Source organism: Lactuca virosa, chromosome 2 (genome assembly GCF_052849685.1).
Source record: "Lactuca virosa cultivar CGN04683 chromosome 2, Lactuca_virosa_CGN04683_v6, whole genome shotgun sequence".
NCBI classification, from domain to species: domain Eukaryota; kingdom Viridiplantae; phylum Streptophyta; class Magnoliopsida; order Asterales; family Asteraceae; genus Lactuca; species Lactuca virosa.
In genome coordinates, this window is record NC_136427.1 from 142,176,676 (window position 1) to 142,202,782 (window position 26,107).

At 34.0% G+C, this 26,107-nt stretch overlaps 2 protein-coding genes and 1 pseudogene across 2 annotated transcripts; 1 reads left to right on the top strand and 2 right to left on the bottom strand.

Annotated features, from left to right (window-relative positions):
- Positions 1-8,610: 8,610 nt before the first annotated feature.
- LOC145157821 (uncharacterized) lies at positions 8,611-9,102 on the top strand. Its single transcript, XM_079076809.1, has one exon. It carries the CDS (start codon positions 8,611-8,613, stop codon positions 9,100-9,102), a length of 492 nt encoding a protein of 163 aa, XP_078932935.1.
- Positions 9,103-17,668: 8,566 nt separating this feature from the next.
- Positions 17,669-20,889, bottom strand: LOC145157822 (uncharacterized; annotated as a pseudogene).
- A 2,052-nt stretch (positions 20,890-22,941) lies between these two features.
- LOC145159549 (protein ECERIFERUM 26-like) lies at positions 22,942-25,398 on the bottom strand. The gene is made up of 2 exons (XM_079078558.1): positions 24,920-25,398; positions 22,942-23,988 (listed from the first exon to the last, which is right to left on the bottom strand). The coding sequence occupies exons 1-2, from the start codon at positions 25,346-25,348 to the stop codon at positions 23,125-23,127; spliced, it is 1,293 nt and encodes a 430-aa protein (XP_078934684.1). The 5' UTR covers positions 25,349-25,398; the 3' UTR covers positions 22,942-23,124.
- Positions 25,399-26,107: the final 709 nt, after the last annotated feature.

The following is a 26,107-nucleotide window of genomic DNA, read 5'->3' on the forward strand; positions in this document are numbered from 1 at the left end:
GCCAATAGTTGTAAATAACTGTTGTAAGGCTTATAATGTCTTGTTTATGCTTTTGATCTGTATCGGAACATGACATCCCGAGGTTTTGATATGAAATGAAATTATATATTTCTTAAAGAAAGGTTTTGATAATCTTTTATCATGTTTTGTTTTGGGGACCAATTCCGCAACATCTTTTAAAAGGATTTCTCTGATTTTATTTTAAAAAACATAAATTAAATCGGTCTTTTCTGGCCGAGAAATTAGGGGATGTCATAGTTGGTATCAGAGTAGTAGTTTAAGCGAACTAAGAAATTGTAGGATTTCTAGACTTAAACTTAGAATGCTAAGTGATGATTGTGAGATGAGTGTCTACCATATTTTAGACACGAGCACTAGTTTATTATAGGAAAGATGCCTAAAATGCTTTTATGTGCTAAATGCTATATGTTTGCCATATATGCCATTATTTGGTCGGATCTATGGTCTGTTGCTGACCGGATCTGGAAACCTTATGTGTGTAGGATTCTAAGCGTACGATTACGATATTAGAACTAACGTGTAAACGTTTCGGAATGATAAGGGAATTGAAATATCTATCAAGGATAAAGACCTAAATTCGCCTTATTCAGTATATAGATTATAATGGCAAGACCTCGAAGTGGAGCGGGAAATGCAAACAGAAACCAACAACCTCAACCCCAAGTGGTGGAACAGGTGCCTATAGTAGGAGCTGCACTATAACCCATCACCATGGATGGAGTACGAGCCATGATTCAAACCATGATGGCTGAACAAAGGGAGGAATTGAGGCAAATGTTGTTGAACAACAGGGATGAACCTTCAGTTCCTATTGAACAACGTGAATTGAATGACGACCGATCTGAAGAAGGAAACAACAGTAGATCTGTTGGTCATAGTGAACCGCTTGTGGTTGGGAGAAATAACCACGAGGATAGAGTGGAGAGAAATGGGTGCAAGTATAACGACTTTATGACTTGCAAGCCATCGACCTTCACTGGAAAAGAAGATCCTGTCGGGGTAATGGATTGGATCTCGGAAATGGAATTGGCTTTCATGACTTGTGGTTGCCAAGGCAAGTTACAAACCACATTTGCAGTGCGTCAGTTCAGGGGTAGTGCTGCTCGTTGGTGGAACACTCTGGGGAAAACCCTAAGCCCTAATGAGCCACTGCAACTGACTTGGGCAGAGTTCTTGGTGCACTTCAAGCGCAAGTACTGCTCGGCCCAAAATGTGCTTGAGGTAGAAAACCAATTTCTAACGTTGAAGAAGGGGAGTATGACCGTTGATGAATACACAAATAGCTTCACAGACAAAATGGAGTTTGCTTTGCGTATTGTCCCAGATGAGCTGACAAAAATTGACAGATATGCAAAGGGACTTCCATGCGAGTACGCGGTGCCGGTACGTCAGGCACTTACATTGGAGGCAGCTATCTGGGCTGCCAAGTCTGTTGAAGATATGATTAAGGGGAGAGCCGCCGGCAAGGTTGAAGTTGGTGAAAAGAGAAAGTTTGAAGGAACTTCAGGTTCCAATAAAAAGAACAAATTCTCGAAGACTGGTTCGAGAAAGTTCGGAGGAGGAGCCGAAGCCAAGTGGTTTGACAAGTGTAAGAAGAAAAATGCTGGGAAATGCAGCGTGGAACTCACTTGTTACAAATGTGGAAAGCCAGGGCATTATGCCAATGAATGCACCTTCAATAAGAACGTCTGTTTTGGGTGCCATGAAGAAGGGTATATTTTGAGGGATTGCCCGAAGAAGAAGGACGCAGCAAAACCCAATCTTCCACCAAAGCCGAAGGCGAGAGCCTTTCAGATGACACTTGAAGCTGCGAAAGAAGAAGTTGATGTCGCTTCAGGTACCTTTCTCGTAAACGAATTGCCAGCCCAAATTTTGTTTGATTCTGGAGCCAATTACTCCTTTATTTCGCATGAATTTGGTAGAAAACTAGCTTTTCCTGTAGATAGACTAGTTAATGCTATAATAGTCGAGATTGCTAGTGGCAAGTTTGTACCTGTTAGCCATCATATGAAAAACATCTTCATTGACTTGAATGGGAATAAGTTCCACGAGGAATTATTGCCTATCGAGTTAAATGGATTCGACATAGTTTTAGGAATGGATTGGCTTAGCGCCAATGATGCCGAAATATTGTGTAGGAAGAAGATAGTAAAAGTAAACCCTCCAGGGAAAGAGTCGTTTATGGTGTATGGACACAAACACAGAGTAAACTCTGGAATCATTTCCCTAATGAAAGCCAGAAAGTGTTTGGCCAAGGGATGTACATCATACCTAGCGTTCGTGATTGATGCTAAGAAATAAAAGAAGGAGGTGCAGAATATTCTGGTGGTGTGTGACTATCCGGAAGTCTTTCCCGAAGATCTTCCCGGATTGCCCCCTGATCGACAAGTAGAATTTCGTATCGACTTGCTACCAGGAACGACGCCAATAGCAAAAGCACCGTATCGATTAACACCAATAGAGATGAAAGAACTTATGACACAACTTCAGGAGTTATTGGACAAAGGTTTTATTCGACCTAGTTCATCACCCTGGGGAGCCCCGGTGTTATTTGTAAAGAAGAAAGACGGGAGCATGAGAATGTGCATCGATTACAGAGAGCTGAATAAAGCGACAATAAAGAACAAGTACCCGTTGCCGAGGATCGATGACCTGTTCGATCAGTTGCAAGGTTCGAGCTATTTCTCGAAGATCGATCTTAGGTCAGGATACCATCAACTAAAGGTGAGAGAGCAGGATATCGAAAAGACTGCGTTCAGAACAAGATATGGACACTATGAATTTTTGGTTATGTCGTTCGGACTAACCAATGCTCCAGCAGCTTTCATGGATTTGATGAACAGGGTTTGTAAACCATACCTTGATAAATCCGTGATAGTATTCATAGATGATATCTTGATTTATTCAAAAAGCAAGCAGGAGCATGAGAAGCATCTGCGTGAAGTGCTAGAAGTTCTGAAAAAGGAGAAGCTGTATGCAAAGTTCTCCAAATGTGAATTTTGGATTCAAGAAGTCCAATTTTTAGGTCATGTGATTAACCAAGAAGGAATAATGGTTGACCCAGCAAAGATTGAAGCTGTAATGAAGTGGGAACAACCAAAAAGTCCTACGGAGATTCAAAGCTCTTTAGGATTAGCTGGATATTATCGTCGATTTATCCAAGGCTTTTCTTCGATTGCTACTCCATTAACAGCTTTGACCCACAAAGGAGCTACTTATACTTGGAATGAGAAGCATAAGGAAGCCTTTGAGAAGTTAAAGAAGAGATTGTGTGAAGCACCGATTCTTTCGTTACATGAACCAGTTGATGACTTCGCAGTTTATAGTGATGCCTCTGGAGTTGGGTTAGGTTGTGTTCTGACCCAAAGGGATAAAGTGATAGCGTATGCATCGAGGCAATTGAAAGAGCATGAAAAGAACTACCCCACTCATGATCTGGAGTTGGCAGCGGTAGTATTCGCCTTAAAGATATGGAGGCACTATCTTTATGGTACTAAATGCAAACTTTTCACTGATCATAAGAGTCTTCAATATCTCTTTAATCAGAAGGAATTGAACATGAGGCAGCGGCACTAGCTAGAATTACTCAAGGACTACGAGTGTGAGATACTTTACCACCCTGGTAAAGCAAACGTTGTTGCTGATGCTCTCAGTCGGAAGGTAAATCTTGAAAAGAAAATGCCAAGAGCGTTGAGAATTGAAGTTGTCTCTACAATTGTGGAAAGTATAAAGAAAGTTGAAGAGGAAGCTTTAGAGAAAAATGACCGAAAGGAGGAACGTTTGGGTAAAACGTTGGTGTTTGATACAAACGGTCAAGGACTGAAGGTATTCAAAGATAGGATTTGGGTACCTAAGACGGGAGGAGTAAGAGATCTTCTGATGGAAGAAGCTCACAAGACCATGTACTCGATTCATCTCGGCAGTACAAAAATGTATAGGGATCTAAAACCCTATTACTAGTGGCCGACGATGAAGCTCGATGTTACTAAGTATGTGGTCGAGTGTGTAACTTGCGCTAGGGTTAAGGCACAACATCAGAAACCGTATGGGAGTTTAGAACCTTTACCTGTACCCATGGGTAAATAGGAACACATTACCATGGATTTTGTGACTAAACTGCTCAGAACAAGGAACGGTCACGACATGATTTGGGTGGTCGTTGATCGCTTCACTAAGAGTGTGCATTTCATAGAAGCCAACGAGAAATGGTCTATGGATAAACTTGCGAATTCTTACGTGAAGGAAATTGTGAGGCTTCACGGTGTTCCGTTAATGATTGTATCTGATCGTGACATCCGTTTTACCTCAAGGTTTTGGAGAAGTCTACAAGAGGAATTGGGTACCAAGTTGTGCTTGAGTACAGCTTACCATCCGCAAACTGATGGTCAAAGCGAACGAACAATTCAAACATTGGAGGATATGCTGAGAGCATGTACCCTAGAATTCCAAGGTAACTGGGATGAACACTTACCTCTAGTATAATTTTCCTATAATAATAGTTTCCACTCAAGCATCAAGATGGCACCTTATCACGCTTTGTATGGGGAAAAGTGTCGAACGTCGTCATGTTGGCTGGAAGCTGGGGAAAAGCAGTTTATGGGACCTGAAATAGTCCATCAGACTGCTGAAAAGTTGAAAGTGATTAGGGAAAGGATGTTAGCAGCTCAAGATCGACAAAAGAGCTATGCTGACAAGAGAAGACAACTGATATCATTCGAAGTTGGAGATTCGGTTTTACTTAAAGTCTCGCCGTGGAAGGGACTTATAAGATTTGGTAAAAGGGGAAAGTTGAGTCCAAGGTTTATTGGACCGTTTAAAGTTCTTCAGAGGATCGGGAATCAAGCTTACAAGCTAGAATTACCAGAAGAACTGGAGGGTATTCATAATACCTTTTATGTATGTTATTTGAGAAAGTTCACGGGAGATGTGCCCGACATAATTCCCATTTCTGAATTAAGGTTGGATGAAAACAAGAGGTTAATTGAAGAACCTGAGCCAATCGTTGGCCGTAAGACTAAGAAGTTGCGACGCAAGATGGTCGATTTAGTGCTTGTGGGTTGGAAACATACGAATGGGCCAAATCTCACCTGGGAAACGGAGAGTGACATGATGAGTCGCTACCCGCATTTGTTTGCTGATGTGTGATTCTGGGGACGGAATCATCCTAAGGGGGAGAGAATTGTAATGCCCGTGTTTCTAGGCTAGGCATTAATATTGATGTGATAGTCTAAGTTAACCCTTGTAACTCATTTTGAAGAAATGAAAAGGAATTATATGAATATTATGTGAATTATGTGTTTTATGCTTAATTACTAGGATTTAATTAATTAAGAATAAAAATGAGCGTCGAAAATAATAATTAGATAAAGCCGATATCTATTAAGAAAGTTGTAGTGGTCGTGAACAGGATTACGGATATATAAAGAATACCGAAATCCGAGTTATAACGAAGAAGTTATGACCTGTCGAAGTTTCGCGACAAAACCGGCACGATGTCGAATGACGTAAAAAGTGAGTTTTTGATAAACTACTTTTTAGCCTTAGTGATCTAAACGAAAGTCGTAGTGTTCGTTAAACCAAGAGTATGTATAAAAAGAACGCCCAAATCTGACTTCGTATGAGGAAGTTATGATTTTTCTAAGTTTCAGCTTAGCAGTACACAGCTAAAAACTCGAATTTTAGATCGAGTGATTGTTAGCCGACACAACCTAAACGAGACTCGAAGGTCTCGTCAATAGAGTACAACGGTAAAAAGACAGACAAAAACGGACGTCGGATGAACAAGTTATGAATTTTTAACGGATTTCCAGTCCCGGTCTGTTAAAAATAATAATATAAAAATTAAAGTCAAAATTAGCCGACGTAGTCTAAACGAAAGTTGTAGAACGTAATTTTACCTACGCGTGCATATAAAGAACGTCAAAAACGGAGCTCGTATGCGAAAGTTATGGATTTTAGTAGTTTTTGCATAAAAATCGAGAAAATTCGCATAGTCATGCTTCGGCCACGTCACCTTCGCTCCATGCATGTCACGTGTCCGAAATTGCTGAGTCATCCGAAGCTGTGGCGCATCCAAGGAGTGACGCGTGTGCAGCCTCGTCCGAGCCTCGCACCACCTGCCGCGTGTCCGACCTTCGCACCACCTGTCTCCCTTCCCTCTTGCTTCGGATCCGAACCTCGGACCTAGACTTCGGTCCAATCAGAGGTCAGAAGCTCACCCCTCACAGATGCGACCCATGTGACTCCTCTTCGGATCTGCTGCCACCTGGAAGCCTATCAGCCGTCCGATCAGATGCCTCGCCCCTATAAATAGAAGGGTGTGAGACCTCCCGGGGATAATTTGGAAATTTGTCAATTTTCACCCATCTTTCAATATTTCTTTCATTCCAACTCCCCCCAAAGCCCCGGTATCATACCAAACACCCGAAACACGTCCCGAAGTGCCCTAGAAGCCCGAGAAATTTATCTTTTCGGTTTTGAAGCCCGACCGTCGCAGAGCCCGGTTTCTCAATAAAACTCCCGGTTTTATTAGAAACGATCGTTTTAGGGAACGAAGTGCTGCCCAATTATCATTAAATCAAGTGAGTGTGTAGTCACTTTCACCTTACACATAGATATGAAGTATTTACCTTAAAATACGTGTTATGTGTAAATATATTAATTGTTTATTTGAGGTGACTGTTGAATAGATGTTTTATATAAGTTTTAAACTGTATATGTATTTTATCTACAAATATGTTGGGTAAAACATGGGTAGAAAAAATAGTCGGTGTGTGTTAAAATGGTGAGAGACCTCGATGTTGTTGTTGTTGTTGTTGTTGTTGTTGTTGTTGTTGTCGTCGTCTAGCGGAGTATATATGACGACTACGGAGCTTTCTAGACAGTCCAGTGGAACACTAGCAGGTTCGCAACTTGTAGGTGTTGGTGAACTAAACGTTCATTGGCGTACTCCATCCCCCTCATGGTTGCCTTTAGGACATGTATGGCTGAGGAGTCCCCTTAGCAGTAGTGTCCATCCCGATGATATTCCTTAGGCTAGCTCCCTTGTGATAGGTGTTTAGGGACGTAAAGTGAGGATAACGGGAATGAGTAATCAGGGTTATTGTTGATTGGTGAACTTAATAAGTTTATTATTATTGTGGGTTGAAAACCCTATATCTTCACCAGGCTCCCAAGCCTGACCCACTCAGCTTTTTATTATTACAGGTAGTGGACCCCGAGCATAGTCGGAGGATGATGATAGATTTTTGGATTATAGGCCAGTAGTTGTAAATAACTGTTGTAAGGCTTATAATGTCTTGTTTATGCTTTTGATCTGTATTAGAACATGGCATCCCCAGGTTTTGATATGAAATGAAATTATATATTTCTTAAAGAAAGGTTTTGATAAACTTTTATCATGTTTTGTTTTGGGGACCAATTCCGCAACATCTTTTAAAAGGACTTCTCTGATTTTATTTTAAAAAGCATAAATCAAAATCGGTCTTTTCAGGCCGAGAAATTAGGGGATGTCACATTTATGACTCTTACAAAGATGCTTCCTACACTTTTGGTCTATTAGACAATGATAGAGAGTACATATCTTCTATACAAAAAAACACATCAATGGGCAACTGCTTCTTTCTGCATGTCTCTATTCGTTATGTTGATTACATCAACTAGTGTATCCCGAGCTCATCATGTTTTTAAAGAGACCTATAATTGTCTTTCCGATGATGCCGTTCACGTTCGTGAACAAGAAATAGGTGTGAAAGGTACATTTCAAAATAAACTAACCTTTACACAAAAACGTTCCGAATTTAATTGATATTATAAATAAATAATTTCGTAATTTTTTTATGTTTTTAGGCTTGAAGCTAAAACCGGAAGAAATTTACCACCTTACGTTGTCATACATTGAGAAATCTTTATTGAGCTGTGGCTTGAGTCTTAAGCAAATACCCAATATGCCATTACCTGATCACAAATATATTCAAGATTCTTGCAATATGTTAATTCAAGATGAGCTTAATTATGATCCGTCCAGTCTTGAAGTTGAACATCAACAACTGCATTCCAAATTAAATGTCGAGCAAAAAACGTTTATGATACAATTACGAATGCAGTTAACAACAAAAAAGGTGGTGTCTTTTTCCTTTATGGTTATGGAGGAACAGGAAAAACATTTCTTTGGAAGACATTGTCTGCTGCTATTAGATCTCAAGGTGAAATTGTTGTCAACGTTGCTTCAAGTGGAATTGCAGCACTCTTGCTCTCTGGTGGTAGGATAGCGCATTCAGGGTTTCATATACCAATTAACCTGAATGAGGATTCGTTTTGTTCTATTACGCCAGGTAATGATGTAGCTGCCCTGTTGAAGCTCCAATGATGCACCGTCATTGTTTCGAAGCAGTTGATAGGACACTTAGAGATGTTATCCTATCATTGGACAAGGATAAACCATTTAGAGGCAAGACCATTGTATTTGGAGGTGACTTTCGACAGATTCTTCCAATAATACAAAGAGGAAATCGTTAAGGTATTGTCCAGGCATCATTGCATTCATCAAGATTATAGTGTGAATGTACAGTTTTACGTTTGACTGTAAACATGAGGCTTCAGGCTGGTTGTCCAAACAATGATTTCGAAGAGACAAAATCATTTGCTGAATGGATCCTTAAAATTAGTGATGGTACTATCGGTGGTCCTAATGATGGTGAAGTTGAAGTTGAATTTCCAGAAGATGTTATCGTTCCCTCTACGAGTGACCATATTCATTCAATTGTATCCTCCATTTATTCATCCTTTCAGAACCATCTTGATGATCCATCTTATTTTCAAGATAAATCTATTTTGGTCCCTACAAATGAAGAAGTCGATGATATCAACGACTACATGTTAGAATTGATGAAAGATGAAGGGAAAACTTATCTGAGTTCTGATTTGTTATGTGAGACCGAAGCACAAGATTCATTTGAGGAATCAATATACTCTCCGGATGTGTTGAATGGTTTTAAGGCTTCTGGAATTCCCAACCATAAGCTTATACTAAAGAAATGTGTTCCGGTCATGTTGCTTCGTAATATCGACCAAACCAAATGACTATGCAATGGTACAAGATTACAGATCGTAAGGCTTGGAAGACACGTCATCGAAGCACGAATCATATCTGGTAGATTTTTCAACGAGACTACTTATATACCTCGAATGAAGTTAACCCCGTCTGATAAGAAAATTCCATCCGTTTTCAGCGGAGGCAATTCCCCATAGTTGTTTGTTTCGCTATGACCATTAACAAAAGTCAAGGACAATCATTATCAAATGTTGGATTATACTTGCGTAGACCTGTCTTCACTCATGGTCAGTTATATGTAGCCGTTTCCCGTGTAACAAGCAAAAATTGTTTGAAGGTACTCATATGTGACGATGATGGTCGCTCGACTAATAAAATAAAAAATGTTGTCCACGAAGAGGTTCTTCAAAGATTATAGATATTTATCGATTTCAATGTATCTTCTTCACATTTCAATAATATTAATACCCATAAATTTTCTTTTTTAATTATTATGGAATATCTGTAGACGTTTCTATGTTTTTTATGCGTTCCCCGCGTTTAACACGAGTAATAATCTAGTTTTAATTCCATAATTTAACAAGTATAACCGGTGGATATTCACCTAGTATACTATAAGGATGCCATTTTACTAGCTCGACGTACATTTGATAACCCACATACTTTAAATTTCAAGCTAATATATCTAATTCATTAATTAAAATTATTATTAAATGACAACTGTTATCATATTTATGCTAGAGTTTTTTAATTCTAATATATACTATACTTAAAATTAGTTTAAATCTCATTTTAAATTCAAATTATAAATCAAAATATCATTTAAATTCATGTTAAGTCCAAAATATAAATCAAAATATCAAATAAACTTAAAAATATTCAAAGAATTTTTTTAAATAGTTTAGAATGTCTAAATATTTTAAACTAGAAAGGTTACCCCTGCTATGCGGGGGCCAGATGCTTTCAATGTTGTTTCCGAATTGATAAATATGACAGACATAGAAAGTGCAAGGATGAAAAGTCCGGATTTGCCCCGGACAAAAAATATAAAAGTTTTGACTGCAAGGACCAGATAAAAATGGCTAAAGAATTAAAGGGGGTAGGAATTAGCAACTTTTTAGAAAAGGGATCAAAGTTGTCAAACCTTTAAAGTTTTGTGGGCAAACTTTAAATATTAAAAGGTTCGAAAAAAGTGTAAAAATATTGATTGCAAGGACCAAAAGTATTAAAATGGATAAAGAATAATGAGCAAAGTTGCCAAAAAACATCCAAATTTAGTATTCTAACTTCCAACAATAATACAGGGACCAATTCTGCCAAAAAAATGGGAAGTTGAATGGAAAACACAAACAAAAGGACATGAATAAATTAATTAAAGAAATACAGGGACCGGATATGTAAATCAAGGGACCAAACCTGGACAAAGTATGCCAACTTCACTATTCCTTTCTTCCACAACTTTGCCAAAAAAAATGGGAAGTTAAATTGAACACAAACAAAAGGACATAAATAAATTAATTAAAGAAATACAAGGACCGGATATGTAAATCAAGGGACCAAATCTGGACAAAGTATGCCAACTTCACTATTCCTTTCTTCCACAACTTTAATATATATATATAATAATGTAAAACCTAAATTTACATGTCAACTTAACTAAAAAAATTCAAAATTATGTTTTATAATAATTGGAATTTTTTCAAATAAATGGTTTTTAAATTAATTAACAATAATAATATTTAAAAATAACAGTATTTTATAAATTACCTTACATTGACTTACAAAAAACGTCAATAAGTAAATTCTAAATTAATTTAATTATACGTTTTTAAAACTATTACTATGTCGATAATTATATTTAGTTTAATGTACATGCCAACAAAGAATAGCAACCATCAAATATGTTAAATTTTAATAGATGTTATAATATCGTTAAAATTCATTACAACTTTATATAACAAATTAATATAATAAACTATATTTTATAATTAATATTAATAATATAATTATTTTAAAAATATATTTATCACATTATAACTATACGATTTTATTCTACAAAGCAACACTAACGTTTGCCTGTTTATATAAGCGATATCTACAAACATGCAAATGATGTCATCCCAAGAGATTCAGCATTAACAAATCACTTTCTTGTGGCAGCAAAAAAATATAGAGTTTTGTATCAAGGTATAGGTTTTATAATTAATAGGTTTTAATTACTAAAAGGTAGTGAGTAAATTATTAATAGGTTTTATTTCTTTATATTTATATTTTTAAATATGTATTTCGTCCCTTCAAGTCGACCAATAATACTAGCACCATAAACTTTTTCCATCGATCAAGTTGTTTCTATTTACCAAACCCAAATACATTAAAATCTTAGAAAATCCAAAATTAAATCTAAAGCTATACATGTAAATGTTAACCAAAAGCAAATCCAAATCGAAACTGTTAAACCAGTGGAAAGACAGATGCAGCAGGCGGTAGGATGGTTAACGACATCAGTCGTAGCATCTACAATGGTGACGTTCCTTTACTCCATGCGAAGTCCACGATCCTAACATGAGATTTAAAATCTTCAATGATGGAAGCAACTGTTGATTTAGATATAAACCGAAGAAGCATGTGAGCATTACAGAGACATTAGTCCTGTGAAGAAAACAAAGAGTAAATTACACGAATGGTCCTTATGGTTTGGGATAATTTGCATGTTTGGTCCCTAACTTTTTTTTTTTAACTCAGAAGATCCCTACAGTTTGTTTTTATTGTCCGGTTGGTCCATGTTTTACCTACAAAGACTATTTGGCCATTGATTTTTTAATTTATTTAAATAATATAGGGTAAGTAAAGTAAGGTAAGGTGAGGTGGAAGTGGGTTGAGGGTGTATTTATTTAAATAAATTAAAATATCATGGGCAAAATAGTCTTTTTAGGTAAGACAGAGACCAAGCGCGCAACAAAAACAAACAATAGAGACCTTCCGAGTTAAAAAAATAAATTAGGGACCAAACGTGCAAATTACTCCAAAAACCATTCATGTAATTTATTCAAAACTAAATGAATGCTACCTTTTGTTGAAAGATATATAAGCTGTAAATATATAGGAACAACATTTATTAAGTTGACTGTTATGGCCGTTATAGAAGAAAAAAAAAAGAATCAGTTCTTTGAAGGATGTCTCGGTGCAATGGTTCTCAAAGGTTGTCTCGGTTTTGATAAAGAGTTATAATGGTTTTCTTGAATGGTTGTGATGGTTAAGAAACAACCATCTACTATATATATATATATATATATATATATATATATATATATATATATATATATATATCTTACTATATTATTATACAAACCTTACTATTTCTATAAATAGATTTAAGACGTCCAATGTTTTAAGCTGAATGTACAATAATCAATGCATTATCCGATCAACAAGTTGAATCTTGAGATAGCTCTTATCACCAAATTAGGATTGTGTTGAATAGGTCTCTAGCTCTTATCTCTTTTGACGTAGCCATTTTAATCCCCAACAGAGTCAATGTTGAATCCTGATATCTAGCCTGATATCCGTCGATTCTCGCCTGATATGTACCACCTATTCTCTTTGCCCCATACGTCATCCCCAAAAAACCTCACACGACACTCTCTAAAAAATAGAACATGTTGATGTTGAGTTCTTGCTTTTGTGAAACATCGCAGCAAGCCATGCTTCCTTCCCCTCCATCCATCTTCTCTATAAGAACATCTGTCATCATCTCCTCCACCATCCACCCACCTTGGAGATCCACCCTAACCTCTCAGCACTCACAACACCACCTTAACAACAACGATAATCGCACCTCCATCACTGTCCTCTTCCTATCTCTCTATTCATAATAAAAACCCTATATTTTTATATGTGTTTACAAGTCTGAAATGAAAGGAAACTAAAAGACAAACCCATATGAAAATCAGGTGGCTGGAGGTTAGTTTTTCACACCGATCTTTTATTTTTCTCCATTATTCTTGATTTTACATGTTTTTTTTGTATTTGTCATCTGTCTCTGCAGGTACCTCACAATTTTAAGTCATCAATTCTTCAATATTTTGAGCAAATACGAATAGTTTACAACACTTTAAGGTGATATGTATCAACACCACTTCTGTTGTCACAAATTTATTAGAAAATGATTATTTGGTTTTTTTGTAGATTTGTTCCCATTAGTGTTCGTTTTCTTAGAAACTGAGAGTTTAAGATCCCCGATTTAAGTTTATGTCGATCTAAGGTTGAATAGGTGAGGTTTTTTTTTTTTTTGACTTAAATAGCTGCTTTATGTCAATCCAAGGTTGAATAGTTGAGTTTTCTACTTAAATAGATGCTGATTCATCTACCATATGCTTATTGTTTCGACTGCCAAATTTTTCTTGGACTTGATTTGTTTTTTCTAATTGAAATTTTGTTTGTTTGAAAGATTTTTGCTTTTAGAGGTTGGACTACCGATGCAAGTTATGGAAAGATTGCAAGCATCTGATTTTGGACATGAATCTTTATCAAGAATGATTTATGTTCCTTGAAGAATAATCCACCATTTTACAAAGGTTTTCTCCATACAAGTGTGTCTATCTCCCCCCTTTCTCCCTACATCAACAAATTCGTACTTTTTCCCTTCCCTGTATCTTTCCTATGCAAGGGATTTAATTTATTATTATTATTATTTTGTGATTAGGGCTTGATGGACACCGTGCCTCTCTTTCTCCTTATCCACAACAAAGATGCTTCCTGGAAAAGAAGGTTACAATGTAAACTCATCTTCTCTCTTGATGTTTTTAGTATAAACTGATTTGAATTTTATTTCCATGCTAATTTAGCCCATGATTCTTTTATAGGCCATGGTGAAAAAATTTCTCTTTATTTGGCTATTAGGTTGGAAGCAAAAGAAAAACCTTTGGATAGTTTTAAATCTAGAGTTCACTGGTATTGTAGCAAGTATTACATTGATATTTCTTTCAATTTGTGTTATAATTATCATGGGATTGATTGAAGTAATCATATTTATTTCAAATTTGGAAGCAAAAGAAAAAAAATAGTATTTATCACGTACCAAAAAGATTCCAGGGGCTTCAGGCTTCCATAAGTTGATCATCTTCCTCTTACATAATCACAAATCATCCAAAACCACATATATAGTCTGGTACATAATCATTTGGTCTAATAAGGAGTTCTTTTTATAATATTTTATCATAGAATTTTGGAGAAAATGGTGAATAGGAGGAGAGTTTCCATCTGGATTTGTCTCATTTAAAAACACATTATTTTATAATAGATCTTGATGTATTTGTATGTATGTGTATGTGGATTTGTATGTGTAGGTGTGTTTGTGTGTCCTCTTAACATCCTTTAGTAGAGGACTTTTCCTTTGTCCTTGTGTGTAGACTGATCATTAATAAATACATATGTTAATTCAGTTTTTCATGTTAAGTGCTTATAGTTTACAACTTTTTTTTTTGTGTGTAGCAGGTGGAATCAACAAAAAACTTCATCACTTTGTGCCTCGATTTCAAATTTTTTGTTGTGGTTTACCAGCTTGTAATTTTCCATCAGGTATGCTTTATTTATTTATATAATGGTTACATGTTTACTTTCATCTCATGCCCAATTAAACCATTATTACTTTATATATTACTCCATGTGAATATGTGAGTTGTGATAGTTTTTTGGTGAAAACATGTAATTTTGTCTTTCTATGACTTGGAATACACCTTTTATTTCGAGAATAAGCATGAGTTTGCTAAAGTAATTGATGTATTAGGATCAGTACCACAGTCCAATAAATCTCCTCTCAGCTTTGGTAAGTTAAATCTTCTGATATCAATTATCTTAAACACGTATATTACAAAAAAATGAATATATTGATGATTTAATGGATTTATGTGTGTAACATTGATTTAGCATCTACAAATGATTTTTTTGGTGTTTTGGATTCTTGGTGACCTTTCAGATAGAAATGTTTTTTTGATTAATTTGCTTTTCAAGAAGTATGCCCTGTCTAAAACTGCAGAAATTAGATTATGATGATACTTTCCTAAGTTGGATCGACTCTTTCGCCTATATTTTCTGTTTATTTGTTTCCTTAATTATTGTTGCAGTGATTCTGTTTATTTGTTTCCTTAATTACCAGCAAGTCGATTTTGTGTGTATGTTGTGGGATGACATGAAAAACCCATTGAACGGTCACTTTCTAATGTTTACTTGAAAGGTGTCATGTGGTGTCCTTTTTGTATGTTTTATATTCATTTAACTATGTTTAACTATGTATCTACAACATAAATCAACATAGTCAAAACTATTGTAACATATATATTAAAAGTTACTTATTTGCTTTATTAATTACATTGTTCAATATATTTAGTGTATAATATACGTAACCTACTCATATACTAATGATTGTGATAGATTCAAATTAAATATTTATTATATAAGAAAAGTTTAAATAAGAACTTTTCTTTTTGAAAATTTTAAACTCAGTTTTTAGCTTAAATTCATATAATATATGGTGATTGGTTAACAATTCACCGCCCATGTATTTGGTGCTCACTCACGTAGGTATTTATCCTCCATAATCGTTTTTCTCGCATATCCAACTTTATGCAGCATTATCTAGAGGGATACCATGTGTTAATACAAAAGTATTAGTGAAGTCTGACAAACAATTCAACGCAGAGAAGTCTATACAATAAATGTAGTGTATAAAGAAGTATTAACATGATTAATAATGCACAATCAATCATATGTTTATCTACTTTTCATTGAAAAGAATCCGAATTTTTCATTTTTATTTCGTTGATGCTAGCATGACTTTTATTGATAACTCTTTAGATGTAATACATTATTTGAACAAATACACTAATTGCCCCTAAAAACCAATTTCCGAAAGAAATTATTTGCACCCGTCGCTTGGCGCGGGTAAACGACTAGTATATATATATATATATATATATATATATATATATATATATATATATATATATATATATATATATATATATATAGGTTGAAAACTCATAGTTTCCCGACAACCCGAGAACTAAAAGTGGAGCGTTGGATCAAAAATAATTCATTAAGGACATGATCGTCATCTTACCAATCTCATATAATGTTTAATTTTTTTGTGTTATTTAATATATTAATATAAATGTCTAAAAATTTATATCATAAATCAAATTTTTCATATTTTTTTAAAAATAGTATTTCTTTTTCGTTTTTTTTAAGAAAAAATGCAAATTTTTAAATTTTTTTATAGAAAACATGAATTTTTGAAAAAAAAAATTGAAAAAAATATTTTTTTTAAAAACTGCAATTTTTTTTAAAAAAAAACCTGCATTTTAAAAAAAAAACTGCAATTTTTAAATAAAAAAACTGCAATTTTTTCAAAAAACTACAATTTCTTTAAAGAAAGTTATATTTTTTTCAAAAAAAAACTGAATTTAAAAAAAAAGCTGCAAATTTTTTTAAAAAAACTACATTTTTCTTAAAAAAAGTAAATTTTTAGATGCATATATGCATATTTTTTCAAATGCATATATGTATATTTCTTATACTATACTATTCGTAAGTAAATCACAACAAATGTCATTTTTATTAATTAATCTATAAACATAATAATACAAGTATTTTATTCGATACACAATAAAATATAAAAAATAAAAAATGCTACAAATTTCAAAGCGTTTTCATGTCTTCGTGTCAATATTTTCATATTTTCTTCACTTTATCATTTTTCACCTCTTCAATATTCACCACAATTTCTTCCAAATCTACAAGAAAAATAAAAAGAAATCGATTGATACAAAAACACTCATAAAAATACATATGTGATGTACATGTGAATCACATGTAATTCATATGTGATTTACATGTGAATCACATGTAATTCATATATGAATTACATGTGATTCATATGTGAATAACATGTGATTTACATGTGAATAACATGTGAATCACATCTAATTCATATATGATTTACATGTGATTTATATGTGAATAACATATGACTTACATGTGAATAACATGTGATTTACATGTGAATCACATGTAATTCATATGTGAATAACATGTGATTTACATGTGAATCACATGTAATTCATATGGTAATTATATGTGTATCACATGTGATTCATATGTGATTTACATGTGAATCACATGTAATTTACTTAATAAGGTTCGAAAAAAAATCAAGAAGAGAAAAAAAAAGTTACACAAGGGATTTTCTAGAAGGTTGTCACTCCAAAAGGTTACAAAAACCTCAAATAAGGACAGAGATAGCAAGAGAAACTTTTTGAGACCAAAATTACATTTTTGGTCCCTAAGTATATCTGATTTTTGCAATTTTGGTTCCAAAAAGTTGTGTTGCACTTTTCACCCTTATTTGATGTTCTTGTAACATTTTAGTACACGTTTCAAGTAAAATGACTATTTTTGGGCTTTAGTACATCTGATTTTCACAATTTTGGTTCCGAAAATATAGTTGTTTTGCCTGACACATGGACCAAAAACGTTAAATAAGAACCAAAATTGGAAGAGAAAAGTTTTTGGGAACAAAATAGAAAAAAACAGCAACACTCAGGGACCAAAATTGTAATTTACTCTAAAAACAAATTTGAATCTCACTCTCACCACTTCAAATGTGTCAAGCAATCTACCAAGCTGGTGGGCATGCTGCTCCTCATCATTCACACCATCCAGCATTATGTACTCAATGAAAATCTTTTGCTAACTGTAAAGTAAATACAGAAGGGTATTTTAGTAATTTTACACTTTGAGGAAATTAAAAAAAGAAGCAAAAAAAGAGCTACCTTTTCTTTTGATATTCTGCTAAAGCATTCATAAGTTTTTCTAAAGGAAAAGCACGAGCTGCAGACATTATTTGACACCTAATATCTTGAACTGGTGCATGAAGAGACACTGCTACGTTTATATTTTGTAAGTCACCATGAAGCTTGTTTATTGCATGAATTATTCCAACCTACAAGAAATTATGAGAATGATAGTTGAGAGGTTTCTCTTGAAAAGGGAATGCTGTCATTACTCGAATAGCTTCAACTAAAGCATTGTAGTTGTTTATTGGCTCTCCCATTCCCTGAATACAAGATGATGGTATCAGTTGTAGTGACATAAATTTCAAGGAAAACAAGTTTTTTTTGAGGTATTTACCATGAAAACAACATTACGAATGGGTGATAATCGAGAAGCATGTACTAATTGTTCTACAATCTCTCCTGTTGAGAGGTTGCTCTTGAATCCCATACTTCCAGTTCCACAAAATGTGCAGCCCATTTTGCATCCAACCTGTTGAAGAGAATGATTCACATACATGTGTTGTGATATAGAGCAAAATGTCGATTGAATCTATCAACTGAAGAACTTAAATCAGGAAAGAATTTCGGTTTGGAAGGAATGGATAGGGTAATGGTTTACCTGTGAGGGTATGCATAAGGTAGATCTTGGACCACCAGGACAAGGTTTGCCTCCATATTTCCCTAAACGAGTATCGTATCTCATAATCACAGCTTCTACAGATGCTTCATTCTAGAAAGAACAAAAATCGGAAAGAAAATGGAGTGAAACCAACGAAACGAGATTATTTATCTCATATTTACACAGTTTAAGATGTACAAACACAGAATGAGGGAACATACCTGTAACTTAATAAGGAGCTTCGTGGTGACTTGATCAATGGAGTCGAGAACGGAGTCGACGACAGAAGTGCAGGGTTTGAACTTGGAAGAAAGTAACGATTCGTACAACAATTAAGCATGAATTGTTGATGATCACCGACAATTAAGCCTAGATCATTGGAGGATTTTGGATTCCATGTCGATTGATGATAACGACTACGAAATATGGATCAATTGGTTGTTTCTCTTTGAGGTGATCGATTCAACTCCGACTGAGAGGTCGTCTGCGATTGTAGATCATTGGCCTGCCAATCGTTGAATGTAGATCGGTCACAGGAGAGGTAGTCTACGATTGCAGATCATTTGTCGAAGTGATGCTGGACGATTGAGACGGCATGAAGGGAATATAATTGATCTGTCGATCCAAATCACACTGTCGGTCTGTTGCTTCTTCGATTCATCATCAACGAGCTGGACATTAGGGAGTGTTCATGGCCACAGGTGGGATGAAGGTAGGAGAGAGGCGAGATGATGAGATAGAGAGAGAACGGGGGACGGGGAAGGGCTTGACATTAGGTTATCTCTAAAATGCCCCCAATTCATGTGGAATAAGATGCCTCGCTTCTTTTTTTACCTAGTTATTTACAAAAGTGTCATAAATCATCCTAACCTTCAATTATTTTGATCTAACGGCCTTCGTTTGGTTCTCGAGTTCTCGAGAAACTTTGAGTTCTCAAATGATCATTCCTCTCTCTCTCTCTCTCTCTCTCTCTATATATATATATATATATATATATATATATATATATTGAAAATTCATATAAATGTTACAGACTATTTTTCACTTTTTTGGTTGATCTTTGCTTTTTTTTTTGGTTTTTTTTCATTTTTTTATTTTTCACTTGTCATTTTTTAAGATTTTTCATTCATACATTAAATTTCAAGAATTTACGATTATATATATGGAAAATTCTATTCATGTAAGGTTATCATTTTGTTAATTTAAGAATAAATTCATATAAATGTTACAAACTATTGATTTACTTTCTTTTTTCAATTACTTTATAGAATATTTAATGTTTACTTGAAATTAAACCTTTTATTTTTAATAAACCCGTGTAGTACACGGGTCTCAACACCTAATATATATATATATATATATATATATATATATATATATATATATATATATATATATATATATATATATAATCGTCTTGATACTGTTAATCCTGTTTTGTTGCACAACAGTTTTTTTATGTTCTATCTTTTGGCTTCAATGTTTCTCCAACACCTTTAGCCTAGTTGTTGCAGATTTCTATAAGACAAGCATGTCAAGAACAACCATCGTCTCCATTGCTAGGTATAAAGGAATATTATATATTACCAAGTAAAAATGGTTGGAGATTGAGTTGGAGTAGTCTTAGTTTATACAATACACCAATTGATACTGTTTTTAAGTGGACTTTGTTACTATGAGAGAAAAACAATAAGAATATACCCTAATATCGGTTCTTTTCGGATATGGAACCCCAACAACGGAACCGTTTCGGTTATCGATTCCTTAATTCCTATGAAATCGGTTTTCAGTTTTTTCGTTGTAGTGATGTCACCCACACAACTCCCTTAGAAAAGGTATAACACCTAGGACACCAAAGAAAAGCAAAATATATCAGCAACTACAGGAGCCAAAATACCATGTTAGTATTCACGTGAACAAAGTACTAGCTTCTTCACACCTCCTTTCAAATTTAATTTAGCCTTGCATCAAGTCTAAATTGTTCAATCCTTTTGCGGCGTATATACAAAATATATATAATTTTATAAAACTTGCATGTTTAAAACATCTCACGCCTTGTGCTACTTATATGCAAAATGCTTATTAAAAGTTTGTGGTTGCATTAGCCTTCTGAATGTTTCGAAGAAATTCAAAAGACAAATGTGCCTGAAAAGAAATGTCGTCGAGAAGAAGGGCTTACAGGCACCGGTAGCCACAGGGTGGCTGTAGGCGGTTCCGACAATAGAAGGTGGCTGGAGCGGCCTAACAGGTTGCATTGATGGCAATCGTGGGCACTGGGGAGGACGAACAGATGTACCAAGAAACAATGTAGGAGAGGTCGCATGAGGAAGGATGTGTGAGAGAAACGTGTGAGAAACTAACATCATTTGTGTTTTTTTATTGAGTAAAATAAAAACTACTATTATTATTTATAAGGAAAATAAATTTCAAAAGACAATATACCACGTTTTAGTAAAAATGAGATGTTGTCTTCCTTGTTAAGTACGATATTTATATAAATTTAGGTCATTTACTTCACTATTCCATTTCTAACCGTGTCTTTTATATATATATATATATATATATATATATATATATATATATATATATATATATATATATATATATATATATATATATATATATATATATAGAGAGAGAGAGGGTGAGGTTCAATAGAAAACCATAATTAACCAAGTAACCAAGGAACTAATCTTTTTTTCAACTTTTAGAACTTATTTTTTATAAAAAAAAATAAAACTAAAAATTCAGAAATTCATAACGTTTTATCATTTTTCCAATAACATCGAATTCGATAAAAAAAATTTCATTTTTTTTCGTCAAATTCACAATGTGAATCTTTGAAGATTTATAATGTGAATCTAAATTCACACGGTGAATCTGAAAAATATATTTAACATTCATAATGTTAAGTTATGAATTTAGATATTTTTAGTTTTTTTTTTCGATAAAGAATAAGCTTTAGAACTTAAAAAAAAGATTTGGTTACTTGGAGAACCAATAATTATGGTTCTCTATTGAACTTTTCTATATATATATATATATATATATATATATATATATATATATATATATATATATATATATATATATATATACGGTTCACTTGAGATTAGAAAAAAAGTAGAGATCTTGAGATTCAACCTCAACCACATATTTCTCATTTGCCACTGTAGTGTTCTAGCGTACCGACAACAACGTGGTATGGCTAATCATAAATGATTATATGGCAGAGGTATAAATCATATAGGATTATACATGTTTATACGTATATGTCTAATCATAAATGATTATACATATATGACTATTTACAGATTGAGTAATTATAAATGATTATGACAGTTGGTGGCAGAAGATGTGGTGGTGACAGAGGTGGCAGTGGTATAAGTAACGGAAGTGACAGTGGTGAGGTCGGCTGGCGTCAGAGGTGGTGATAATGGTGGTGGCGGTGGCGGTTATGGTGGTGGAGAAGAATGGAACGGGCGGCGCTGTATAATCATTTATGATTATACCATGACTGCCGCGCCGGTATGTCGGAGGGTTAGAGCGGCAGATGTGAAATACGTGGCTGAGGTTGAATGTCAAAATCTCTATTTTATTTTTAATTTCAACAGAATCTACCTCTATATATATATATATATATATATATATATATATATATATATATATATATATATATATATATATATATATCCATAAAAGTTAGAATATTTATAAATTTATAATTATCCATACTTTCACATATATTGATTATAAATATGAACTAATATTTAATATTTGTTATTTATAATTTAATAGTAAATGTGTAAGAATCTAAATTAAACATTTTTGATTTAATTATTTCACAAATTTATATCCTTAGATAAAAATATCAAAATACTTTATTATTTATTACAAAACAAAGGCGTAATAAAAACTTATAATAGGGATGATCCGAGTTAAGAATTCTTTCTCGAGACCAACCATGCAGATTACCCCAAACCATAGGGACCATTCGTGTAATTTACCCTAAATGAATCTTTAATGGCCCAGGAGAGAAATGACATAGTGACAACTATTAACATAATTCAATGACCAGTTGGTATATAGCGACTAAATAAAGTTGTTAGTGACCATATGTTAGTTCGTCATTAAAAAAATGGTCACTAAAACTAACCTTCATTTATAAATTTATATCCAACAATTAATAATCTTTGTCACTATTTATATAAAACAGTTTTAACTTTTTTGTTATTTAGATATTTACAATATAAAGACTTAACATGTACACATTCACCTATCATTCTAGCAGATAGAGGAAGCAACATTTATTCATTTATATAAATATTTTTTTAAGATACATTTTCTTTATCTAGACAATAATATATCCATACAAACGTTAATAAAAAGATAATATATAAGGCCATGACATAACGAACTTATACGTATAAAGTAATATTTTCACTCATGGATTCTATAATTAAGTCTTAGTAACAGGATTAAATGATTTATTTCAAATGATGGGCAACACACATTAGCCCAAGATTTATACATACTGGTACATATAGTCGTGCACACAATATACATAAATTGAGTACGTAATACATGTATGTGTTTTCATCTCAGAAGAGAGACCATTCTTTCTTAAGCATCGACTTAAGCTTTGAAATATGGTTTTGGGGCAATGTAATGCTGACTCTCATCCCATCAGACTGATCCTTTCGTGCTGGATAAACGAACACGACACCTTCATCTCCAACGTTATCAATAACACAATTTACATACACAGGCGTGTTTCCTCTTATATCTAGATCATAAAATGGGGCATCAAGTAAGTCAACAAAAGTCAAATTCGCTCCATATAATATAAAGTCTGCTAATCCACCATCCGATTCCATTGTTTCCTCAATACTTTTCCGCTCATCCACGCCTTGATTCATTAAGAGTAACCCAAGTTCCATTAGGCTAGATTCTTCGACAGATTCTTCTGTTTCTACCACCTTAATCGCTTGAGCTTTGTTGGTCATAACCCCTTCGAACGAATTTTGTGAGTCACGTTGACAAATTGTCACAGTATTCACTTTGGACCCTTGTTTAACCTTCGCTAAACATTGCCAAACCACAGAGCAAATTGACTCGAATGGTGGAATTGTTTGATGATCATTATCTCCACATATCTTTGATTGTAGACGGGTTAACTCGGGCCAAGAAAGATAGAAAGAATAATTTTCAATTTTCGTGTCATTTGTGGTGGCCCAGAGATCACCTACTGGGTCGACCCGTTTTATAGCAAGCGGATCCTTCATTGCGCTTTTGTATTTAGCGTCCTCATTATGTGAAGGAACCATAAGGAGTGGTTGTGCAGGATAAAGATCCCTAGTGGCATCGCCCCACATGTTCATAAAAATCGTAGCAGAAAAAACATCTCCAAGTACATGAGCCCAACTTACCCCAACTGATGTCGCGCCACATTTAAACATGGTTAACTGCATCGTTATGAACACTGTTAAATGCGTATCTATGTAATGGTGTTTTATATCTTTTTAGTTCATAGAACAAAATGGTTTCTATACGAATGTAATCTTATTTTATACGAATGGTTTCTATACTTGTCAAAAGTTTTATGTATAATATTTCACTTTTTAATCAATTTGTGCAACATTGTTGATTTGTTTCAATCATTTTACCAGTTTATGTAATAAACTTTATCTTTTTAGTTTTTACCAAAGTACACACTCATCACGAATTGTGTATCAATGTTTCAATTGGTTAAATAGGTTACGCAAACTGACTGTTGCATCTTTTGGTATTAAAATAAACATTCCATATTTCATATAGAGAATCATTTTTCTGTGTAAACTAGGAAAAAAAAGTGAAACGTTATTGCTATATGCACATTAAACCCCGGAAAAAAAAAAGATAATTACAACTTTTATGGTAATATATATATATATATATATATATATATATATATATATATATATATATATATATCGAATTTGTTTAGTTACATGTACATCGAGTTAATTACTTGGCTTTAAAAACTGCACGAAATTGGATATGATATTTTTGGATACCTATTATTGAAATACTACGTACCATTATATGAATACTACAAGTTATACGAAGCAAAATGGAGGAGAGAGCTAACGTTAAGACTGTTAAAAAAAATGTGTTAGAAGCACATTAGACGATACTGACGGTTGTTTTTTGAGCTTAGATCCATGATAAACTTCATCAACATAATCTAAAAGTTACTAAAGTTTGTGTTGCATTATGCATGTTATTTAATTAGGTTCGAGAAAACAATATCATATGCATATTAAACGAGTTGTTATATCAACTACAAGTGATTCTTGTTTCTGGACCTACTAGTATGATTGAGACACAAAAACTCTAAAAGATCATGAGGCAAACCTGCATAAAAACCGGTGGAGAAAAAGGCAAGTCGGGACCGAGTACAGGATTAGGAACAAGAAGTTTGTGTTTATCATCATCTACCGACTCGAGCCACTCATCCAGGGTCATGTTGCACCTAGCCTCGATCATCCGGGCTCCACAGTCATTGCACTTGATATATGGTCGACCTGAATCAGCCCTTCTTAAACGACCACAAGGGATATAAGCTTTGCTGTGCCACTTGAAGATGACCTCCTTAATAGCGACAATGGATAACCCTTCAAAAGCTGGGCTTCTGAAATAGTAAACGGCTCGTATGTAATGAAGCTTCATGGCTAAGTCCATGCCAGTTAGTTCTTGAACCGCATTTTGACCAGATATGTATCCTGGTCCAACCGTTGTGACCTTGATGTCGTAGAATGGGCTTTCGGCTTTTGAAAACACCATATTTGTATAATGTATTGTTTGAAAAGAAGTGAGGGAGAGAAGAGAAGTTTAGACGTGGAGTTTGATTGAATGGGTGGGTTGGCTATATATAGAACAAATGAAAGCTTCATGGTTAATAATTCAATGCATGAGATGGACATGATTCACGTTGTACATGTAGTTATATACCTCCAAAACTTTGTGTTTATATATACATGTGATACTTTTATTCACGTACACTAAAGACAATATTCATGCTTTATACTATTATAACCTGGTAAATGATCACGATTTGCAGTGAGAATTACTAAAGTTGCCGGGAAATTGTGATAACCGATAAATGAAAGTACAGTAAATTGATTTATATATCGCAGATATTTTACCACATCATTTTATTTTGGGTTAATATTTATCTGATCAATTTCGATTATATTTTCAGATATAAATATATCGCTTGATTTGATATATAAATGAAGGAAATTTCCTCTAATTGCCGTATAAAAAATTATGGATTTTGATCCATCTCACTAATTTCTTGTTATGACAACTACATGGCCAAATACAGGATGTGTATAGATTTTTTTTTTTGGAATGTTGGTGTTTTTCATTTGGTTTAATCATGTTTTTTGGTTATGTAATCCTATTATGGCTATATCTTTGTAATTTTTCTAGTGGTTGTTAATGTTATTTTGGCTGTTAAAAAAAACAGGTTTCACAAATTATTCGATTTGATTTGATTTCAACTGTTTTCCAGAAATTTTAAATTACCCATAATCAAAC

Bases quoted from the DNA above. Each gene is read 5' to 3' on its own strand.
- LOC145159549 (XM_079078558.1), bottom strand. From the start codon at position 25,348: ATGGTGTTTTCAAAAGCCGAAAGCCCATTCTACGACATCAAGGTCACA. The intron at 23,989-24,919 runs GTTTGCCTCATG...ATAACGATGCAG, and splicing joins CTCCACCGGTTTTTATGCAG to TTAACCATGTTTAAATGTGG.
- LOC145157821 (XM_079076809.1), top strand. From the start codon at position 8,611: ATGAGGCTTCAGGCTGGTTGTCCAAACAATGATTTCGAAGAGACAAAA.